This window comes from Microtus oregoni, unplaced genomic scaffold (assembly GCF_018167655.1).
Source record: "Microtus oregoni isolate MIOR12 unplaced genomic scaffold, Mior012 000009F_ref0000495, whole genome shotgun sequence".
Classification (NCBI taxonomy): Eukaryota; Metazoa; Chordata; class Mammalia; order Rodentia; family Cricetidae; genus Microtus; species Microtus oregoni.
This window is the reverse complement of record NW_024543068.1, coordinates 16,834,761-16,856,149: the sequence shown is the minus strand read 5'-3', so window position 1 is coordinate 16,856,149 and position 21,389 is coordinate 16,834,761. Positions and strand designations below refer to the sequence as shown.

Below are 21,389 nucleotides of genomic sequence, written 5' to 3'. Positions count from 1 at the left end.
ATGTCCAGGAGGAGTTTCAGTGAGGGTCCAGGGATGATGGTGTCCCAGAGACCAGAGGCCTTGAATCAGACCAATGGCTCATTCCGGTGAATATTTTGTGGGTGGGGCTGATTGGACAAAAGGCTCTACAGCATGACACACCTCACTCCTGATGCCACGAGGATGAATGAAGAGGTGTTAGAAAGACGAGAAGCGGGGTGGTTTTCTTGTCGTTGTTTGTTTGTTTGTATTTTAATTAATTTGAGGGGTATACTGCAGGGGTGAGGGGTGGACATGGAGGGACTGGAAAGTGAGCGGGGTTGTGCTGCATGGTGTAAAATTCCCAAAGAATCAGTAAAGAATTGTGCTTAAAAAATAGTAAAACATGGCATGCGTTCAAGTCTTTGGATCTGTGAGTGGACAATTCTTGCTCTCTTTTCTGCTCCCTCCATCAGCCCAGGGCCGTTGCTTGGGCAGAAGATTTAGTTGGGACGTAGTCACAGTTGGTAGTGTCTTAGCTCTGCAGTTTGGCTCAAATAATGAGATGTCAGATGTCAGACTGCATGTATCCATCCATTCATCTCTAATGTGTCTTCCCCTGTGTCCAGGGACTCTGGTACCCAGGGTAGGGTGTGGTGAGGGAGTATGAGGCTGGTTCATCAGTTATCCCTCTCCGCCTAGCACTCAGCACCTGTGGGCCCAGTGCATCAGACACGGGGCCGCTGAAGCAGCCAGCAGAAGTCCCAGAGACGCTCTGGCACTGTGTTAATACATTTGGTCCTGCTGGCTTGGGGCATTAGCGTGTGATGGCCTGCTCCATGTGAATGGGAACACTGTGGAGCAGCTTGTCCAAGCTCTGGCTCTTCTCCACGGGCAGCCTGGATGTGCCTAACCCAGAGCCAGGCTCAAGTGCTTTCTCAAGAGACAGTCTGTCAGCAAAGTACCCGCTCCAGTTTCTGGTCTCCTTGGGAGTCCTCACCCTAGGCAGGTGATTCACTCTGGGAAATACCCTCTCCATATCCAGCAGAGAGCATTGGCTTCAGAACTAGGGCCGGTTTGAGTTGCTAAGGAGATAGTTCAGCTCTTCGCATGCCCGCTGCACGAAGCTTGAAGACCTTAAATCAGATCCCCAGAACCATAGTTAGAAGAAGCAGCAGCTGGGTATAGTGGTATGTGCTTGTAACCCCAGTGCAGGAGGCAAGGACAAGCTGAAGCTCACTGGCCAACCATAGAGCCAAATCGGTGAGTTTCAGATCAGTGTCTCAAAAACAACCCAGCATCATCTTGTGGCCTCCACACACGTGTGCACAAGCTCAACAGCCTGTGCTCACACCCCCTCCAAAACCAAGAATGGCTATTTTGAATCCAGATTTATAATTTACTAGTTCTCTAAAGGGGGGGGGTAAGAGATGAGAGGGCCCAGCTGGCACACTCCTGGCATATCCTGACTGCATCTTCCCCCATTTACTACCGGTGGAACCCTCCTGCCTGGGTCCTCTCTGATGCTGACCTTTGTCGCAGGTGACAGGAACACCCTCCAAAGGTTTTGATGAGAAGGCATACCTGTCAGTCAGGCAGCTGAAGCCGGGAGAGGACCCATACAGACAACATGCCTTCAACCAGCTAGAGAGTGACAAGCTGAGCCCAGACCGGCCCATCCGGGACACTCGCCATTACAGGTATGGCATCTGTTGTGTGGACAGGAAGGGAGAGCTGAGATAAAAAAGACCAGTGTTGTTTGGCTCGGTTTTTTTTATTTGTGTGTGTTTTATTGTTTTTCCATACATTTATTTATTTTATTCATGTGTCTCTGTGTGTGTGAGCATGCACACATGCAAATCATGTGTATTTTACAAATATGGAAGACATCCTCATCCTCCACCTAGTGACTTAGACATTCAATAGACCTCACCCTCAATATGCTCCTGCCCTCTGGGTTTCAATGGGAAGGTCAAGGGAACCCCCAGTTGAAGCCAGAAGGGCCCCTCGGTCCCTCAGTCAGGCATCCCAGCAAGGGTAGCCTGCTAGGGAACTTCAAGAGAGTCCGAGGAAGTGAGCTGCATAGCTGAAGCGGGGTCTCCAGCCCTGCCCCCTTTAACGGTGAGAGGCTGTAGCTGCCCCATCTCTTTCTTGCCTTCCCCCACTGTTGGGAGCAGTGAACCCCCAGATCCTGAATTTCTTGTATACAACTTGTTCTCCTCTGCTCTAAGACAGCTGGAAGCTGCTCTGAGCACGAGACCCTCAGGAGTTCCTGATAGCAGGGGAGTGGTTTCTGGTGGGTTTGGCTGGGGCGTGGCTATCAGTTAAGGATCCCTATATAAGCTGCCCCTGAATACAATAAAGGGGGCATTCTGGTATCAAGGATGATCCATGCCTCTGTCTCTCTCTGTCTGTGAGTCTTTGTGTGTTTCAATCTCCAGCCCCTTGCCCGGTTCACAAACTGTGTGGTAGCACACAAAGCGCAGACGGACGTGGTGCGCTACACCCCACCCCAGCAGCCCCTGAAAATACAGTCTGGTCTTGTGCCTTAGTCTTGTGGGAGGTGGGCAAGGTTCTAGACCAGGGTCCATGAGGTTTCTTCCCAGTCCCCTCCTCAGTGTGCCTGGACCCCAGCTAGGCAGCAGCCCTCTTGCTGGGTTCAGTCTCATATATCCCATCCAGACTGTGTGTTGCAGCCACTTCTCCACTTCCTGCCGTTGCCTTCAGAAACATTCTGTTCCTTCCTCAGAAACCCTGTCCCTCGTGCGTGGCCTCATTTACCCTCCAGTTAGTATGGAATGTTCCTGTGTCTTCCTTCCTTCTTTTCCTTTTCTTTGTGTGCATGGGGGGGAATGGAGCAAGACAAGGTTTTACACTGTAGCACAGGCTGGCCTGGGAATCACTGTATGTACCCCAGGCTAGCCCTGAACTCTCTCAACTCTCTCCCTGCCTCAGCTCTCAAGTGCTGAGCAAACATTCACGGGTCCTTTCCTGTCAGTCCTTTGTCAGTCAGCCTGGGGGCAACTTCCCCTCTCTCCACTGCAGGGAACCATAGGCTCATGTGCTGCTCTTTAAGGCCTTTGGTGGACAGCCCTACTCACAGCTCACCTAGTCCTCAGGCCTTTTGAGAATCTATGTCTTGACTGCCATCTCGGCCCACCTTCCCCACTTCTCCCCACCTTGACCTTCTCAGTCACAGTTCACTGAGAAGCTAAAAGGCTTTGGGATGGTGGCGGAGCTATTCACATCAGGGCAGTAGTGGGTTGCTGAGGTACCTTGTGCTGCTGCTGGGCCCTCTCAGAGGGAAGAGGTGATACAGGATGTGTGTGTGCACATGTATTCGTGTGCAGAGGGAGTGGAGGAGGAGTTAGCCTGGTCGATCCGTGTGCTGGTGCACACCCTGCCTTCCCAGGCTCCAGCTTCTGCTGGACTCCGTGCTGCAGGCTAGGTCCTGGTCCTGGCCTCTGTCTAGGATGCTGTTGTCAAGGGAAACAAAGAGTGGGAAACTGCACAAGACTGACTTGTTAGGACCATGAGAAAACCTCCACAAACGTAGACATGGACAGCCTCTTGAACAACTCCTGGCTCCTGGGAATTGGGCAGCCCTACCCACTGTCTAAATCCCAGGAGAATCTGAGTGTGTGGGAGGTTCATGTCTGCCCTCCAGACAAGTGTAGGAGGTTTGCCTCCTGCAAGGAGAGAAAGATGCTGTTATCCAGTTTCTCTCCTTAGACATGTGATGGCTGGGGACAAGGACCAAGAACTGGAGCCCAGGTCTGTGTTCCAAGGCTAGGCACCAAGAGAAGGCTGCTTTCCAGCTAATCAAACTTGGGCCATTTCCCAGATCCTCGCCCCTTCGGGAGCAGCCTGGCTTCTGGGGGCAGAGAATACCCCTCCCCCACAACCCTTTCAAAGAGAGATATTTTAAAGCTCTTCAGGGTCGTTCCCTGAGGTCTCACTCCAGTGAGACTCCCTGCCTGTCTGACCCGGCCTCTCTGCAGGGCAGGGTCTGGGCCTGGGAATTCAGGCTGTGAGCAACTGTCAGTGGAGTGAGTGCTGTAATGAAAAAATAGTCATTGCTGGGGCTGTCTGGAGCGATTGTAATAAAGAACATCGCTTAGGAAAACCAGTGGAGGCGGCTGCCTTCCAGCGGTTTGGAGCCCGGAATGAATACATTTACAGACACGATAGGGAGGAAGGGCGACAGGAATGGAGGTTTTTAATTCCTCTTGCTGAGGAACAGGAATCAGGGGTCCAAAGATAGGTCGGGGAGCCCAGGGCTGCCGAGGAGGGAGCGGAGTAGCAAGAACTGCCCTTGGTGTCTTCTGGGAAGCCGCTTAGCCTGCAGGTTTGCCCCTGCCTGATGGCTCTTGCAGGGCTGTTAGTGCTACAGAGATCCAGAGAGTGGAGAGTGGGAGGGAAGTCCCTCTACTCCCACCCTGCAGGCAGAGTGGGAAGCATTCCTGGCCGTATACCAGAGCTGGGAGACAGGAAGGAGAAAAACACCAGGGTGTGAGAAGGCAAAAGGAAGATGGCTTTCTCCCCCCCACCACCTTGTCTTCCTACCCTACCCCATCAGTGGCATTGCTATTTGGCTCCTGTATCCTGGGACCTACACCTAAACCTGATCCCTCCCCAAAAGGCAGTGCAGCACATGTGTGTTTGGTACTTTAGGTCTTTGGTGAAGAACACCCCCCCCCCCCCCGACTTGGGACGCTCCCTCAATCTGCTGCTTCCTTCCTGGACCCCAGGCCAGGCAGCATGGACGCTCCCTCAATCTGCTGCTTCCTTCCTGGACCTCAGGCCAGGCAGCATGTAGGTGCTGGGTCCATGTGGGATGGACCATCATGTCGTGAGAGGTGGGCTTGTCTCCTCCACCTTATAAAGCTGTCCCAGGGCACAGCCAAGTGGATATAGAAAAGCACTGAGCTGCCTAAGCGTGCTCCCCGCCCCCGCTTGCCTCTGACTCCCTGCCCTCTTCCCAGTTGTCCATCCTTGACCTATTCCTCGAACCTGCCAGCCACCAGTGTCATCATCACCTTCCACAATGAGGCCCGCTCCACACTCCTGCGCACAGTGAAGAGGTAAGACCCTGCGTGGCTCTGCCCCCATGAGGTCTCAGGTGGCTCCTGAAGTTTCTGACTAGACAGGACCTTGTTGCTAGGGATGGTCTGCAGACAGCGGGGAAACCATGAGCATTGGGAGGGTAGGTCTTGTCCTTCTGAGAAGCTGGGCCTGGTGAATGTTCTGGGAGACCCCAGAAGTCAACAACAGGCAAACCCAAGGTCAAACAAGGGTAGACATTTCAACAGTCTCTTGAGTGGAGGGAGGCAGCGATGGCCATGAGGCCTTAGAAAGGTGAGTATCAGCACAGCAGATATCTGTTACAGAATCAAAGAGTCTGGCCCTTCTGCCCTCAAACTGAGCTTGAGCTTGTAGGCAAGTTTAGCCTGCCCCAATCCCACTTCCCCAATACACTTAGATGAAAATGGGACTCGGAAAGGAGTGCCCAGTGGCATTTCTTAGAGAGATGAGGCTTGGGCATCCTTGGAGGCCAGCAGGAGCCCCCGTGGTGGGAGACGCTTTTACAGGGACGTGTAAGAGAGACTGACTCCGCTGTTCTGTTCCCACCGCCGCTCCAGTGTTCTGAACAGAACTCCTGCCAACTTGATCCAGGAAATCATTTTAGTGGACGACTTCAGTTCAGATCGTAAGTGTTCATCTTCCTTTGGTGTGCCGCTCCACGCCCCGTCCTCTCTGTCCCCCAAAATGCTGAGATGAGCTCTCTGCAGCCATCCTGGTCCTCTCACACTGACCTCTGTCAAGAAGGGACTCTTTGGTCTTTTCTAAGATGTTTCCCATCCTAGCACACAACAAAGGGCAAGAGTGGCATTGTTTAAATGCACACTCATGCTGGGCAGTGGTGGCACACGCCTTTAATTCTAGCACTCGTAAGGCAGAGGCAGGAGGATCTCTGTGAGGTCAAGGCCAGCTTGGACTCCAAGGACTAGTTCCAGGACAGCTAGGACTGTTACACAGAGAAACTCCATCTCAAAAAAACTAAACAAACAAACAAAAGATACATTCATGATAGGACATTAAAAAATAAAACAAACAACCAAAAAAACCTGACCCAGTGGGGCTGAGGGATGCCTTGGCAGATAAAGTGCTCACTGTACAAGCCTGAGTACCTGAGTTTAGAGATGAAGCGCCCATGTAAAAAGCCAAGCACCAGAGTACACATCTGTCACCTAGTGCTCAGGAGAATGAGATGGGTGGGTGGTAGGTGCCTCACTGGCCAGACAGTCTACAAAACTGTGAGTTCCAAGTTCAGGGAAAAAGCCTGTCTCAGAAAATAAGGTCAAGGACAAAGAGGAAGACGTCTGAGAACTCCATGCCTGCACACGTGGGCAAGTGGACTTTCACAGACACACACACACAGACACAGAGAGACACAGACACACACAGAGACACAGACAGACAGACACACACACATACACACACCGAGACACAGAGACAGCAGGCATACACATACACACACAGAGAGACATAGACACACACACAGAGACACAGATAGATACACACCTATGTACACAGACACACAGAGAGACATAGGTATGCGCGCAAGCGCGTGCACACACACACACCTGGGACAGTATTCACAGCATCCTTTAGAATTATGACTTCCATAGGAAGAAGAGTCCCTTAAATATAGCAGATGCTCTCTGGTACCCGCTGGGCTAGAATTGGGTTCATAGACACTCACCTGCTCCTCACCTGGCCGAGGAGTAGGGACAGGGCTATCTTTCAGCCATGATGCCGGTATGATCTGATGCCTGTATCTAAATGCGCTTGCCTTACTCCCCTTTGCCCTCAGCTGAAGACTGTTTGCTTCTGACCAGGATCCCCAAGGTCAAGTGCCTTCGCAATGACAGGCGAGAAGGTGAGTGCTGGATACGGGTTCCTACCCTGGAACTGTGTCATGGTGGTCTCCCCACTCCTGCTGGGCACTGTGCTACCCTAAATGCTGCCTGGCTGCCTTGGTTGTCTCTTCTGAGAAATGGGGCAGCGCTGGCACTCTCCTGCCTTACAAGGCTGCTGTTGGGATGAACAAGAGCCTTGTGGTGGAAGGCCCTGCGAAAGCCAAAGGGAAGAAAAAAGGCATGACCGATCAAAGGGTGTTTTGGAGCATCTGTGATGGCACAGTATAGCGTCCAGGCATCTAGGGGACACAAGAGAAGTCCCAAGCACAGTTGCTGTCCTCGGAGTGTTTAGTGTGTGCCCAGGGGATCAGAATGAGCCTCACCATGGGCCGGTTATGCTCCTGTAAAGAATGTGAAGGAGGAGAGGGAGCAGGTTGAGCAGGAGGGATGTCTGTGGAGGAGTAGCAGGCACCGCATGCAAGGGAGGACGTGGCAGGCCGAGCACTCTGCAGTCAGAGGCGGGAGCTGACAGCTACACATTGATGCTAGCAGTGCCTCTTCCCTGGAGGGCTGCAGGCATTGTCTTTGCTGATGCTCTCAACATAGTCGTGACAGCCATTGTTCCTGTTCTGCCTGCAGAGAGCTGAGATACCATAATTGCCAAAGGTGGTGAATAGAGGGGCCGGGATTCCAGCCTGTGACATACTCGAAGGCCGGTCTTTTAGTTCCCCTCTAGGTGTTCTTCCTTCCTGTGAGAGCTCACACCTAGTCAACAGGGGCTGTAGACAGTGGGTTGAGATGAAAGAGGACCTTGAAAAGCCAGAACACGCTTAGAATTGATAAGGCAGATAGCCACAGAGGTTTTGAGTGAGAGAGATATGTGATAGATATTATAGAAGAAAGGCCATTTCAGCCTAGGAGCCGTAAGGACACTGGTGAATGGAACCTTCAAACTGTCTCTCCAGCCACTGTACAGCAGGGACTATCAGGCTTGGGGACATGTTGTCCTGGGGTTTTGCCAACAGTGAATGAAAATTTATGGGCAGATGCTTTTCCCATACCTTTAAGTAGAAAGGCAGGATGTAGGCCCTTTGGGCAGATGGGCACTTAGTTATAGGCAGAGTAAAGAACAAAGGTGTGGCCAGGGAAGTCTGTCCGGAAAGTGACCTATATCCAGAGGTTTCAGCATGAGGCCCTTCCCTTCCCACAGTTCACAGGACGTGGGTGGTTGCTCTGGCCAGGGCAGAACCAGCTGGGCCTCTGCTATCCTGGCAGACAGACCCTTCCCCTCCCAGCTCTCAGCAGAAGGGCCTAGGCAATCAGGTTAGCAAGCAGCTAGTGAAACCATCAGGAAACGGAGATGGGAGAGAAAAACCTGATGCACTTGGTCTCTCTGGTGTCAGGCACTCCCTTTGTTCTGCTGTGTGAAGTGACAGGCTGGGCTATGGTGGTTTTTAATCTTATAGGTGAGGAACTGAGGCATAGGGGTGGGTATATAGCTCAGTGGAAGAGTGTTTGTCTGGCGTGTACAAGACCCCGTGTTTGCTCCCCAGGACTGAAGAAAGAAAAGAGAGAAAAAAGGGGCAAAGAAAGAAGGAAAGAAAGGGAGGGAAAGATGGAGGAAGGGAGGGAGAAAACTCGGTGAGGCTCAGAGAGATTAAACAACATACTCAAAGCGAGTGAGGGCTGGCGTACAAACTCAAGCCCTGCTCAGTCAAGATTCTCTCCCTGTCACATCTGGCTGCGCAGCTGGAGGGAACCAGGAAGGTTTTGTCATCTGGTCTGTCAGCACCAAGCTACAGTCCCCCTCGCTTAGCCTGACTGCCCATCTGCATCTAGAGCATCGTGGTCACTTGGGGACTGTCGCTGGGGGACCAGGAAGGGGAGAGAGACAAGGAGGACAGCAAATGGAGGCCCGAAGAAGTGGCCAGCGGCGACAGCTCAGAACCTCAGCCCCTGAAGCAGGAGGGCCCTGGGACTTTGGGGGATACCGGTAGGCTCTTGGCTCAACCCCTTTCCTTTCTTTTGCAGGGCTGATCCGCTCCCGGGTTCGCGGGGCAGATGTAGCAGGAGCCACAGTTCTCACCTTTCTAGATAGTCACTGCGAGGTGAACGTGGAGTGGCTGCAGCCCATGCTGCAGCGGGTGATGGAGGTGAGCTGGACCCTTCCGGAGATGCCCTTGGTGCTCCCAGACCTCACTATCTGGGGAGCTAGGCTAGCACTGTAGGGGGCCTCAGGGTTTGCTTTCCCTGAGAGACTCCACCCCTCCCACCCCCCCCCCCACCCCCGCTGCCTCACCCGAAAACAGGGATAATTGTCACATTTGTCCCCGCTGCGGGTGTGAGAATCACACTGCATGGAAGTTTGGCGAGCCAAGAAGCTCACGCTGTGAGGGGTGCCACTCATCTCCCTAGAAAGACAGAGTCCTGGGCTGGGGGAGTTTGTGGCCAGGCTGGAAAGCCAGACAGAAGCAGGATAGACTGGAATTCAAGAAAGAAGAGGGAGCAGGAGGCTCCTGCCATATGCCTGCTGCTCATCAGAAGGAGATGGCAGAAAAGAAGGAGGGAGATAGCCCCAGCTGGGTGTGGTCACGTGTGCCTATACTCCCCAAACTCTCGAAGCTGAGGCAGGAGGATCATGAGTCCAGACCAACTTGGGCTACATAGTGAGAGGAAAAAGGGAAGAAGAGGGAGAAGGAAGAAGAGGAAAAAGTTTTTGGCTTCCGCGTTCATGCTCTGGAATGCTCATGCATATACATATATAAATAGGTAGGCGGGTAAGCAGATAGATAAAAATATATGTAAAGAGAATTTTTTAATTTATTTATTTTTATTTTTTGAGCATTGATTGGTGTTTTGCTTGCATGTATGTCTGTGTGAGGGGTCAGATCCTCTAGAATTAGAGTTATAGACACTTGTGAGCTGCCCTGTGGGTGCTGGGAATTGAAACCCTGCTCCTCTGGTAGAGTAGCCAGTACTTAACCACAAAACCATCTCTCTAGCTCCTCTAAGAGACTTCTTTAAAGAGTGGTTTTGTTATTGTTGTCTCACTGGATAGCCTAGGCTGTCCTTGACAAACACACCATCCTCTGCCTCAGCCTTCTGAGTGCTGGATTAAATGAGTGTGTATCATCACATCTGGTTCAGAGAAAATTAGAGTCGAAAGCAGGGAGGCTCTAATCTGTGCCCCTCGATGGAGTGCTAAAAGGGCCTACCAAGTGGGATTAGGTGTTCCTGGGGTGTACAATATGATTTACCCCCAGCTCAAGAAATCATGGAGGTTTGTATTATACACTGATGTTTTGAAATTGGATTTGTGGGGAGTTGGAGAGATGGCTCAGTGGTTAAGAGCACTGGTTGTTCTTCCAGAGGACCTGGGTTCAATTCCCAGCACCCAGATGGCAGCTAGCAACTGTCTGTAATTCCAGTTTCAGGGGACCCAACACCCATGGCAAAACACCAGTGCACCTAAAAAAATTAATTAATTAAAAAATGTTTTAAAAAATTGAAATTGGATTTGTGTCCTGGGAAGTGACTGACTTTAAAGTGGAACCATAAAGTCCCTGGCCCTATGCTGTCGGTGTCCATTTGGGGAGACTCAACTCCAGAAGGTAGAGAGGTGAATAACAGTGAGCAGAAGAGCCCGAACTGCAGCCAAAGAGGCCATCCGTGCAGCGACAGAGCTGTTGTCCCCTCTAGACCATAATGGGGAGAGGAAGGCATCCTGCAAGCTGTCAGGGAAGGTACAGAGCAGGTGACATCCCCAAAGGGCTCAAAATTACTCAAGAGGAAGAGCCTGGGAGAGCAGCGCTGTGCCTGCAACGTGGTGTGTGTGGTGATCTAGTCCAGCCTCTGGGATGTTCCAGGAGCCCGGGGAGGCTGTGACACCCCGTGTTCCAGAGGTCCCTCTTCAGAGCATGCAGCCGGGCCTCTTTGTACAGAGGTCCCTGACCTCACACCTTCTCATCCTCCTCTTCCAGGACCACACCCGTGTGTTGAGCCCCATCATTGACGTCATCAGCCTGGACAATTTCGCCTACTTAGCAGCATCTGCAGATCTTCGAGGAGGTGGGTCCTGCTCCTCAGAGAGGGCATCCAGGCTTGGAAGGAGGCAGGCGAAAGCCCTGGTTCGAGTGATCTCCCCTGAGTCTCACACTGCCAATCCTTCCCCACAGAGGGAAAATGAGGAGGGACAAGGAGAGGCCTGGGTTGGAAGTGCTTCACACAGTCAGAGGTGGGGCTAGCCAGTCATTCATCATTCCCTCCCCTCCCCAGGGCTGCTGGCACAGAGAGCTTGGCCAAAGGCCCAGGGGAGTCTTGCTGGAGAGCAGACGTTGTCTGGACAGGAAGAGCAAGAGCCTGTGGCCTTGCCTGAATTCTTAGCACACGGCCCCCAGGCTGTCACAGCAGCTGCTCACCACACTTGCCAGTGAGCCTTGAAGCAGCTGGTCAGATTGGCCATGGGCTGTTAAGCATATAAAACCCTCAGCAGTGGTTAGGACTTTACTGTGCACAGATGCAAGCGATCTCTCCGGTGTTCTGTTTGGATTGCATGCTGAAATGTTTTAGATGGACTGTCTTAAGACCATTTCATTCAAATTAACCTCATGTTGTTTTTTTTTCTCCATGTAACTCCTGGACTGGTTTTTAAAATATTAATTCATTTATTTATATTTTATGCATGTGCATGTGTACCCATATGCACGCAATGTCCACAGAGGCCAGACGAGGGCATCCGATCCTCTGAAACTGGAGTTACCAGTGGTTGGGAACCACTGTGTGCATGCTGGGAATGGAAGCTGGGTCCTCTGAAGAGCCTCAAATGCTCCTAACTGCTGAGCCATCTCGCTAGCCCAGTGGTTCTCAACCTGTGGGTCACAACCCCTCTGGGATGGCATGTCAGATCTTTACATTACAATTTGTAACTGTAGCAAAATTAAAGATATAAAGAAGCAATGAAAATCATTTTATGGTTGGGGTCACCATAGCATAAGGAGCAGTATTCAAGTATCATAATCTTAGGAAGGTCGAGAAGCTCTGCTCTAGCCCCTGCGGGATGCTTTTCTATGGCGCGTATGGCGTGGCTTGGTGATTATCCAATAATTATTATCCCTTTGGACAGCTATGAACCCTGGCACTGGGCTGTCCACTCCAGATGACAGTAGCCACATGTGGCCCTTTAAATTAATTAAAATTAAATAAGATTTACGCTTAAATTCTTTAGATGTCCTGGCTACATATCAAGTGTTTAACCCACATGAAGCTTTGGCAGCCACAAAAGGTTTCGGTGACCCCCTGAACCATACAGATATAAATCATGTCTGTTGTTACAGAAAGTTCTGTTGGATGCCCCTGCTCTAGAGTGTCTGTTACTGGGAGCTAAGGGGCAAGAGGGGTGGTTCTTCTTTAGGGCATGGTTACCCAGTAAGTGGACCCAACAAGGAGTTAGACCTCGGAGTTGGGTAAGAGTTTAAGGGAAGCCAGCCGTCTCCCTCTGGGAAGTCACCTCAGAACCTTTGTACTTTGCTTTGGTTACCTTTCAATTGCTGTGACAATAGACCATGACCAAAGCCACATATAAAAGAAAGCATTTAATTTGGAACTCTGGTTCAAGAGGATGAGTCTGTAACCATCATGGTGGAAAGCAGGGCGGCAGGCAGGCAGGTATGGCGCTGGAGCAGTAGCTGAGAGCTAACAACTGATCTACAAACAAGAGGCGGCGTGGACTTTTAAAACCTCAAAGCCTACCCCCAGTGAAACACTTCCTCCAGCAAGGCTACACCTCCTGATCTTTACCAAAGAGTCCCAACTAGGAACCATGCATTCAGATATAGAAGCCCACTGACTTCATTCTCGTTCAAACCACCACCCAGTTGCTGCTGCCCCCGCCTGGAATTCCTATTCCTCAGATGTTGGTATGGATTGTCGCCTTCAGTCAGATATCTAGTCAAAAAACCAACCCGTGGGTGAGCCGTGCCGACTGACCTTAATATGATATGGACACCTCATCTGACTTTATTTTTTTTCTTTTTTTTTAATTTTTTTTTTATCTGACTTCATTTTTAGTACTGCGGATCTCTGTGCACACATCATACACTTTGTGGTATTTGTGTGGTCAGTAGGTCAGCAGCACTTGAGGTAGGCACAGGTCTTCATGTGAGTGACAAACAGTAGCTTCTGCCACCCTGCTCTGACCAAAAGAGACAGAAGGGCAGAGGGTAAGGTCCAGAGCCCTCAACAGGCTCTTCCCTGAACCTACCCTCACCTTGCTTTGCCTGTAGGATTCGACTGGAGTCTGCATTTCAAGTGGGAACAGATCCCACTGGAGCAGAAGATGACCCGGACAGACCCCACCAAGCCCATCAGGTCAGGCTGCTTGACCTCTGAAGGGCCCCCTCCTTCCTGCATCAGGGCCTGGGAGGCTCTTGGGAGGGTGTATCATCCCCAGGGCTCCCAAGGGTGCCTAGTCTAGGTGTCTCTGTCGGGGCTGTCAGACCCGCCTGTAGGGACAGAGAGGAACGAGATCATGGGAATAGTTGTGAGGGCTCTGAGCTGGCCAGGCCTCTTGTCCCAGGGACTTTGCAGGTAGGAAGTTGGGTCCAGAAGAAAGGTTCCTGGTTTCATGATTGCACTTCACTCTCTGTCCACCCCACCCACCCCTAGGACACCCGTTATAGCTGGAGGAATCTTCGTGATTGACAGGTCCTGGTTTAATCACTTGGGAAAGTATGACGCCCAGATGGACATCTGGGGAGGAGAGAATTTCGGTGAGTCAATAAATAATTATGGTTAAAAACTCAAGAGCAGGGGCTGGAGAGATGGCTCAGTGGTTAAGAGCATTGCATGCTCTTCCAAAGGTCTTGAGTTCAATTCCCGGCAACCACATGGTGGCTCACAACCATCTGTAATGAGGTCTGGTGTCCTCTTCTGGCCTGCAGACAGACTATTGTATACATAATAAAGAAAGAAAAAAAAACCTCAAGAGCAATACTACTAGTTCAGCACAGTCTGCATTTGAGGCCCTGGTCTTGAAGATGTGACGCTTGTCTTGTCATTTAACCATCATAAGGACCCTCTGAGGTAATCGTCCCCGTTTCACTGATTTTTAATCAGGCACCAATCCACTCAAATAGACAAAGAAGTTGAGGTGTCCAGGGGAGCGTGTGGCCAGATGGCTAGGCGTGTATGTAGGAACACGTGCCTGGCCGAATACAGCTCACCTGTGTGACTGTTTCTCTAGGGAAGGGATAGGGAATATGCAGCAAGGCATGCTGGTCACACGTAGGCACGGCAGGCCTGGGTACAGGCCTTGGCTTGGCTTCTTCAGTCTGTTTGATTCTGGGCAAATGAAACCTCGTTGGGACCCAGTTTCCTTCAGAGCTTGTCCTGAATGTAATGACTGAAGCTGTGGCCATGAACCGTCAACCCCGGGGAAGGGAACTCCTGAGCTGCCTGGAACAGCTAGAGGGAGATGGAACAGAACAAGAGAGGGAGTGGTTTGCCCCGCTGCCTCAGAGCGCCTTGGTGAAGTCACCACGTGAGGCTGGGGCCCAGGCTCCAGTATAAGTGATCTGGCTCACTGGGAGAAGCAGTCAACTTTGGAAGCCTCAGTTTATTCACTTGGGAAAAACGGGGAGAAACCCCTGCTTCCCAGGGTGCTGGTAAAATGGGCACAAGATTGGGTTTCTTAGGCTAGGCCCCAGCAGGGTGCAAATGCAGACCCCTGCTGCGTGGGTGTTCACCGAGGACCCACACAATGTGGGCCAGACAGCAAGCCTGGCCAGCACAGTCCAGGGGCGCACTGCGGTCACAGGGAGCCGTAGCTAGCTACTTGCACATGTGAGAGATGGGGAAGGAAACACCCGTGACAGGCAGTGTGGGCGGTGGTGTGGGGGTGGAGGGGTTTGTTGCGGGGTGTGTGTGTGTGTGTGTGTGTGTGTGTGTGTGTGTGTGTGATCTCTCACCAATCTCTATCTGCTGCTGCCTCCTGCTGGCTGAACCTGGACATCCAGGGCAGGAAGTACTTGGGCTTATTCAGTATAAACAGGAGCCTCCTAAACAGAGAACCCAGGCCGGGCAGAGAGCTATCCCAGGGTCCTCGGGAGCAAGGGTAGTTCTGTGGCCCTGCTCGGGAAGCTCCTCTCATGGTCTCCTTTCCCACCTGACCAGGTTTCTGGAGTGGTGGGTGGGATTGGTGCCCTCTCACCCCAGTGACACTAGGTCACGAGTAATAGTGCTGCCACATGTCACCGGTGTCCACAGCAGAGCCCTGAGGGGCTGGGAGGTACTCGCAAGGCCTGTGTGAGATGTTAGGAGGTGGGCCTTGTCCTCTCTTGCCTCACCAGGGAAACAGGTGCACAGAGGGCCTGAGGAACCAAGTGGAAATAGGCTCAGGATTTTCTCCTCTCAGATTATCCTCAACGTGGACAGGCAGCTCTCAACAGGATAACGTCTGTGACCCGGGGCACAGTGGCCCTTGTATCCTCACACATTTCGTGTGTTTGGAGTGTAGTGACCTGCTTTGTAACCCGTCTCTGCCTGAAGGCAGCTTTGGCAAAACAGTATTGCTGTGAAGCCATGGCAGGCCCGACAGACTGGAAAAGGCCCAGCCTTCCCGCAGGCAGACTCTTCTCCCTCCCTTCCTTTCTCTGTTTCTTCAGACTGGGAACTGACAGAGAAACCTGTGAATGATCAAACAGCTCACTTCAAACTCTGCCTAAGGCCAGAGCTCCCCGCCTGGAGAACTTGAAAGGCAGAGCTGAGGCGAGGTTCTGGCCAGGGTTCTGTTCCTCAGAAGAAATTCAAAGAAATGTCTAGGCTGGCTGCGGCCCTCAGAGGGTCAGCTGCCGGGCCAGTTTTGAGTCCCAAGACTTCTATCTCTGATGGCTTTGGCTTTTTAATTCTTTTTCCTTTCTTAGAAGACAGGAGCCACCCAAACTGAGTCATGCTCCTGTGTCCTAAGAGGCAGGAGCTCAGAGGCCACCTGGAATGGAGCTGGCAGATCCAAAAACCTTGGAAGTTATCCTAGGGTTTCTTCCTCTGCTCAAACTTTGCAGGGATTCCCATGTCCTTCACAGGACACCCAGAGGCCTCCTGCTGGCTCCTAGGCTCTTCCTGGAAACCCAAGCATGAACACCACCCTCACCTTCCTCTTTTCAGGCCCTGCCTTGCTCAACTGGCCTTTGTTACCCTGAACTCATAGGCCATGCCTGTTCCTCTGGGTTTTGGGGCTTCTGGAAAATTCTTCCCCTGAGAGTTGCACGGCCTATTTCAGATCTACCCTCTAGTGTTGAAACTTTCTCAAATCAGGGCCTGGAGAGATGACTCAATGGTTAGGAGCACTGACTGCTCTTCCAGACGACCCAGGTTTGATTCCCAGCATCCAGATGGCAGCTCACAACAGTCTGTAACCCCAGTTCCAGGGGATCTAACACTACCTTCTGGCTTCTTTGAGCATCAGACGTGCATCTAGTATACAGACATACATGCAAGCAAAACACCCACACACCTACAAAATAAGATAAGGAAAGAAAAATTCTTGTGCAATCTTCATTAAAAATGTAGAGTGCCCACCCCCACCCCACTGTCCCTCTCTGCCCCACCTTACCCTTGTCACCCTCCCACGTGCTACCTGTTTGTCACACGCTCTTGGTTACTTGTCATTTTTTGTTTCCTGCTTTCAGGAGCTTTGCTCCCTCCATACGCACATACGTAAGCATGTGAGCGTGTGCACACGTACATGTAAGGGACTCTAGAACAGTGCATGACACATGGAAGATGCTCAGTTCACATTTGCCAAAGGAACTGAAGAACTTCACTCGAGTGCTGCGAAGTGCTCAAAGTGCTTGCCATGCATCTTTGAGGACCAGAGTTCAAATCCCCAAAGCCCACATAAATACCAAGTGGGTGCAGTGGCCCACATGCAATTTCAGTCCTTGAAAAATGGAGGTGGGATGCCTGGAGCAAGCTGGGTAGCCCTGGTATCATTGAGAAGCCCTGTCTTAGTGAGTAAGTTGGAGAGCATGGAAGAAGACTGCTGAGCTCAACCACTGGCCCCCATGCGCATGTGCCCACCCACGTGCCCATACACAGGCACCTATACCACTGTGCCCATACAGGGGCAAACATATGCATGCCACACACACATACAAGTCAGAGAGAGAAAGAAAACAGTGGTGGCTTGCTTGACAGAGTGTGGACTTTATATTGCAATGTTGCAGTTTAGTGAGCCAGTGACTTTGGAGAGGCTTTTTAAAAAAAGAAAAAAACAGAGCTGGGTTCAGGGATGTGTACGTCTGTCTCAGCACAGAGAGGGTGAGGCAGGAGGACCTCTTGAATCCAGTTCAAGACCAGCTTGAGCAACATGAATCCCATCTCAAATAAAACAAGGAAAAGTGGTACACACGGTAACCTAAGTATTATCGTTGAAGCAGGAGAATTGCTGAGAGTTTAAAGCCAGTTTGGGCTACAGGCTGCATGGAGATATATAGCAAGACCTTATCTCAAAAAAGGAAGAAAAGCCGGGTGATGGTAGCACATGCCTTTAATCCCAACACTTGGGAGGCAGAGACAGGCAAATCTCTGTGAGTTCGAGGCCAGCCTGGTCTACAAGAGCTAGTTCCAGGACAGGCTCTAAAACTACAGTGAAACCCTGTCTCAAAAAACCAAAAAAAAAAAAAAAAAAAAAGGAAGGAGGTGGGAAGGGGAAGGAGAAGGATGAGGAAAATGAAGAAAAGATAGATAATAGTTTGACTTCTGGATTACTGTGAGAATCAGACATTCACGTTATGGTACACAGTAAGTGCTTAATAAATGGGTGATGCTGCCATCGCCATTGTAGAAAATAATTTGTAACAAGTATGGTCAATATGGGTTGAGTGAGACAAGGTGTCCTTGCTAACATAACAAAGTTAGTTATCTATCCCCAATTCTAAACCTCAGCCCCTGAGGCTAGCTGCAAATTTCTGGTTGGGGAAGAGGATGGGTGCATGGCAGTTTAGGGCAGACCTAAGGAAATCCATTACCATGGCCAGTACAGGTCCTTGGGAGACCTGTGCCAGTAAGAGCCCCAGGCCTGTCAGGGACCACAACATAACTCCCCATTAAAACTTTACTGTAAAGGACTTGTGCATACACATCAAGATTAGCAGACCCAACATCTGTACCTCTCCATGAACTTCAGTGATGTTAGACCCAACACTGTACCTCTTCATGAACTTCTGTGATGTTAGACCCAACATCTGTACCTCTTCATGAACTTTTGTGATGTTAGACCCAACATCTGTACCTCTCCATGAACTTCTGGGACGTTAGACCCAACATCTGTACTTCTCACTGAGCTTCTATGACGTTAAAACATCCATTCTGATGCTGTAGAGCTTCACACTGGATCTAACACTTTCGTTCTTTTTTTTTTTTTTTTTTTTTGAGACAGGGTTTCTCTGCAGCTTTGGTGCCTGTCCTGGAACTAGCTCTTGTAGACCAGGCTGGTCTCGAACTCACAGAGATCCGCCTGCCTCTGCCTCCCGAGTGCTTGGATTAAAGGCATGCGCCACCACCACCCGGCTTTCTTTTGGTTTTTTTAAGACAGGGTTTCTCTGCGTAGCCCTGGCTGACCTGGAACTCACTCTATAGACCAGGCTGGCCTAGAATGCACACCTGCTTCTGCCTGAGTGCTGGGATTAATGGTGTGCGTTACCATGCTTGGAATCAACGTCTCGTTCTCTCTCTCTCTCTCTCTCTCTCTCTCTTTAATTATTTTATTTTTTTAGTGGGGGTGGGGGTGGTAAGTGACGTGCCAACAGTCTAGAAGAGGACATCAGATCTTCTGACTCTGCAGTTACTGGCAGCTATGATCCACCTGATGTGGGTGCTGGGAACTGAGCTCAGGTCCTCTGAAGAGCAGAAAGTGACCACTGAGCCATATCTCTAGCCCCTCTTTTTTTTGTAAATTGTGGATTTTCTGTGCAAGGAAAGAGATATTTTAGCACCACAGAGTATTCACCTGGAGAATTAATATAAAGAAAGTAGAGAGTCAGAAGCGAGACTAAGACTCAGTCAGGTGGGGTGAGAAAAAATATTGGTAAGCAGGTAACAGAGTGAAGTCCTTCTGGGAAGTGGAGTGGCCCCTTCCTGCGTCTCTGGACACCAGTGGGGACCTTAGTCACTTAAGACTTACGACTCTACCACTACCTTAGAAGGAATGCAGCTCAGGAAGGCCAGGAATAGCTTGGTGCAGACTCCCTGAGCCTAAAGGCAGGCCTGGGCCAGCCTGGTACCTCTAGAGCAGTCTGAAGTTCCGTTGGTGGCCCTCGGAGGTGCTCAGATCTGATCAGCCAGCAAGCCAGGTCTTCCTAACTCGTGTTTGGCTGGAGCTGGAGCTGGAGCCATGGGCTAGAGACGATGCTGCCATTTGGTGTGTTTCTCCTCTGTGTTACTTCAAAGCTTTCTCCACTGCTCTCCTGGGGTTCAGGCACAGGGAGTGTGTGTGTGTGTGTGTGTCTGTCTGTCTGTCCATCTGTGTCATGTATATGCACCTGGATGTGTGCCTACATGACATGAACGTGTAAAGGAGTGTAACCACCCCATTTTGTCTTGCAACAAGAGCTCACATCCCAGCATATACATTCAAGAAAACGCCAAAGAGAAAGAAACCCATCCCCTTTCCACCTTCCCACCATCACCTGAAAGAGTCCTTCTCCTTCTCCTGACACTGTCATCTTCTGCAGAACTCTCCTTCAGGGTATGGATGTGCGGTGGTAGCCTGGAGATTATACCCTGCAGCCGCGTGGGCCATGTCTTCAGGAAGCGGCACCCCTACAACTTTCCCGAGGGCAATGCCCTCACCTACATCAGGTAGGTCCAAATGGGAACCACCCTGGAGGAAACATGGGGTTCCCTCACTGTAGATACCCCTAACTAGTTATTCATGGTCTGTGTGCCTTTGGGATGCCCACCTGTCCAAACTAAGCAGGCCTTAGTTTCTCCATTTGCTGCCTCAGGTCTGACATTTTGGATATTTCTGAGGGTAGAGGATGAAATTGGATCATGGCCCCTAGATCTTTCTTGTCTTGATTCCCTTTGTCAGCAAGTCTTGGACAAATGGTCAAGTGACCAATATATTGCGGTCCTCACTGAACCTCCATTGTTGGTCATGGTTTCCAGTGCCCCCACATAAACTTGACCTGAGATCTGACCATGTTCCCAGTCACAGAGTACACTTGGTCTCACAGGAGAGTGAGCGGTGTCCTGGAAGACCATCCCATGACCCATGGTCCTGATGTAGGAGTTAGGAGGAGAAGGAACTGTTCTGAGTATGCATCCCCTGCTAAGGACATGGTTTTTTTTCCCCTCGTCCTCCCCCATCTAGCATGCTGGTTTGCACTGGAGCAATGATTTCCACATCTGATTAATTCATGATCTAAAGTTTTGTTCGACTTTTCTCACCCCCCCCCCTTTAGGGAGGGGATTTTTGAGATAGGGTTTCTCTGTATAGCCTTGGCTGGAGCTCCCTCTATAGACCAGGCTAACTTCAAACTCATAGAGAGCCACCTGCCTCTGCCTTCTGAGTATTGGGATTAAAGGCGTGTGTCACCACCGCCTGGCATCTCACCCCATATGTATATATAGTTGTGTATAAGTGTTTTTGCCCAGTGTATGTGTGGGTACCACGTTCATTCCCAGTGCTTGAAGAGGCCAGAAGAAGATGCCAGATCCCTGAAACTAGAGTTATAGATAGTTATGAGCCATCATGTGGGTGCTGGGAACTGAACCCTCTGTAAGAGCAACAAGCTATCTGCCTAGTCCCCTTACATACCATTTTTATAGTCAAAGTCATATAGATTTAGTGCAAACACTCAGGCAGGACCAACACCAACTTCTATATGCAGATATTTCTGTGTCATATTTTTGATAACTATAGTATTGAGGAAGAAAGTGAAAGTCACCTCCACTCCTTATTTCTCCTATTTGCCCACTCATCTCTTCAACAGCAACTCCTGGTAAACTTAGCATTAAAGCCTTTCAATAGAACTGCGTGCTCTTAGGAGGTTGCTGCTCTGTGGTGTCAGAATGTTAGATACATTCTTGTGTGTAGCTTGTACACAGAGACCCCACGCCCTCCATAGGCTTGTGTTAGCAGGTTGATGTCGTGCACTCTTCTGGCAGCCTGGCTCTCCGGCACTATACCACGGCCATCCTTCTGCTCAGTATTAGCAGCCTCGGCATTCTTTCAGGGCTGTGTCACTCTCTGTTGTACAGAAATATTTTCCTCTTGAAGAGCATTTATTTAGCTGTCAGCGTTTTGTTAAGCAACCATTCCTGTGTGTGTCCCTTTTGCCCACGTAATAGTCTTTCAATAGGACAGATTGCTTTGAGCGGCAAGCCTGTCGCAGGTCCTGACGGATCACCCTCCAGACACGCGGGGTGATTCGCTTCACCCCAGCCGCTGCTGTTGGCCTGTACTTCCGGGATTCTCATTGCTCTACTGCAGGGAACACATCTTCTTTT

The 21,389-nt window shown here is 50.7% G+C and overlaps 1 protein-coding gene across 2 annotated transcripts in view; it reads left to right on the top strand.

Moving 5' to 3' along the window:
* Positions 1-21,389, top strand: part of Galnt16 (polypeptide N-acetylgalactosaminyltransferase 16) — an 84,646-nt gene that overhangs the window by 49,910 nt on the left and 13,347 nt on the right. For both annotated transcript variants that reach the window (XM_041658616.1, XM_041658614.1), the window contains 9 exons: positions 1,501-1,658; positions 4,944-5,042; positions 5,601-5,668; positions 6,836-6,901; positions 8,913-9,034; positions 10,862-10,949; positions 13,163-13,247; positions 13,545-13,648; positions 19,610-19,736. In XM_041658616.1, coding sequence (XP_041514550.1) covers positions 1,501-1,658; positions 4,944-5,042; positions 5,601-5,668; positions 6,836-6,901; positions 8,913-9,034; positions 10,862-10,949; positions 13,163-13,247; positions 13,545-13,648; positions 19,610-19,736 — 917 coding nt within the window. The remainder of the gene's footprint in view (positions 1-1,500; positions 1,659-4,943; positions 5,043-5,600; positions 5,669-6,835; positions 6,902-8,912; positions 9,035-10,861; positions 10,950-13,162; positions 13,248-13,544; positions 13,649-19,609; positions 19,737-21,389) is intronic.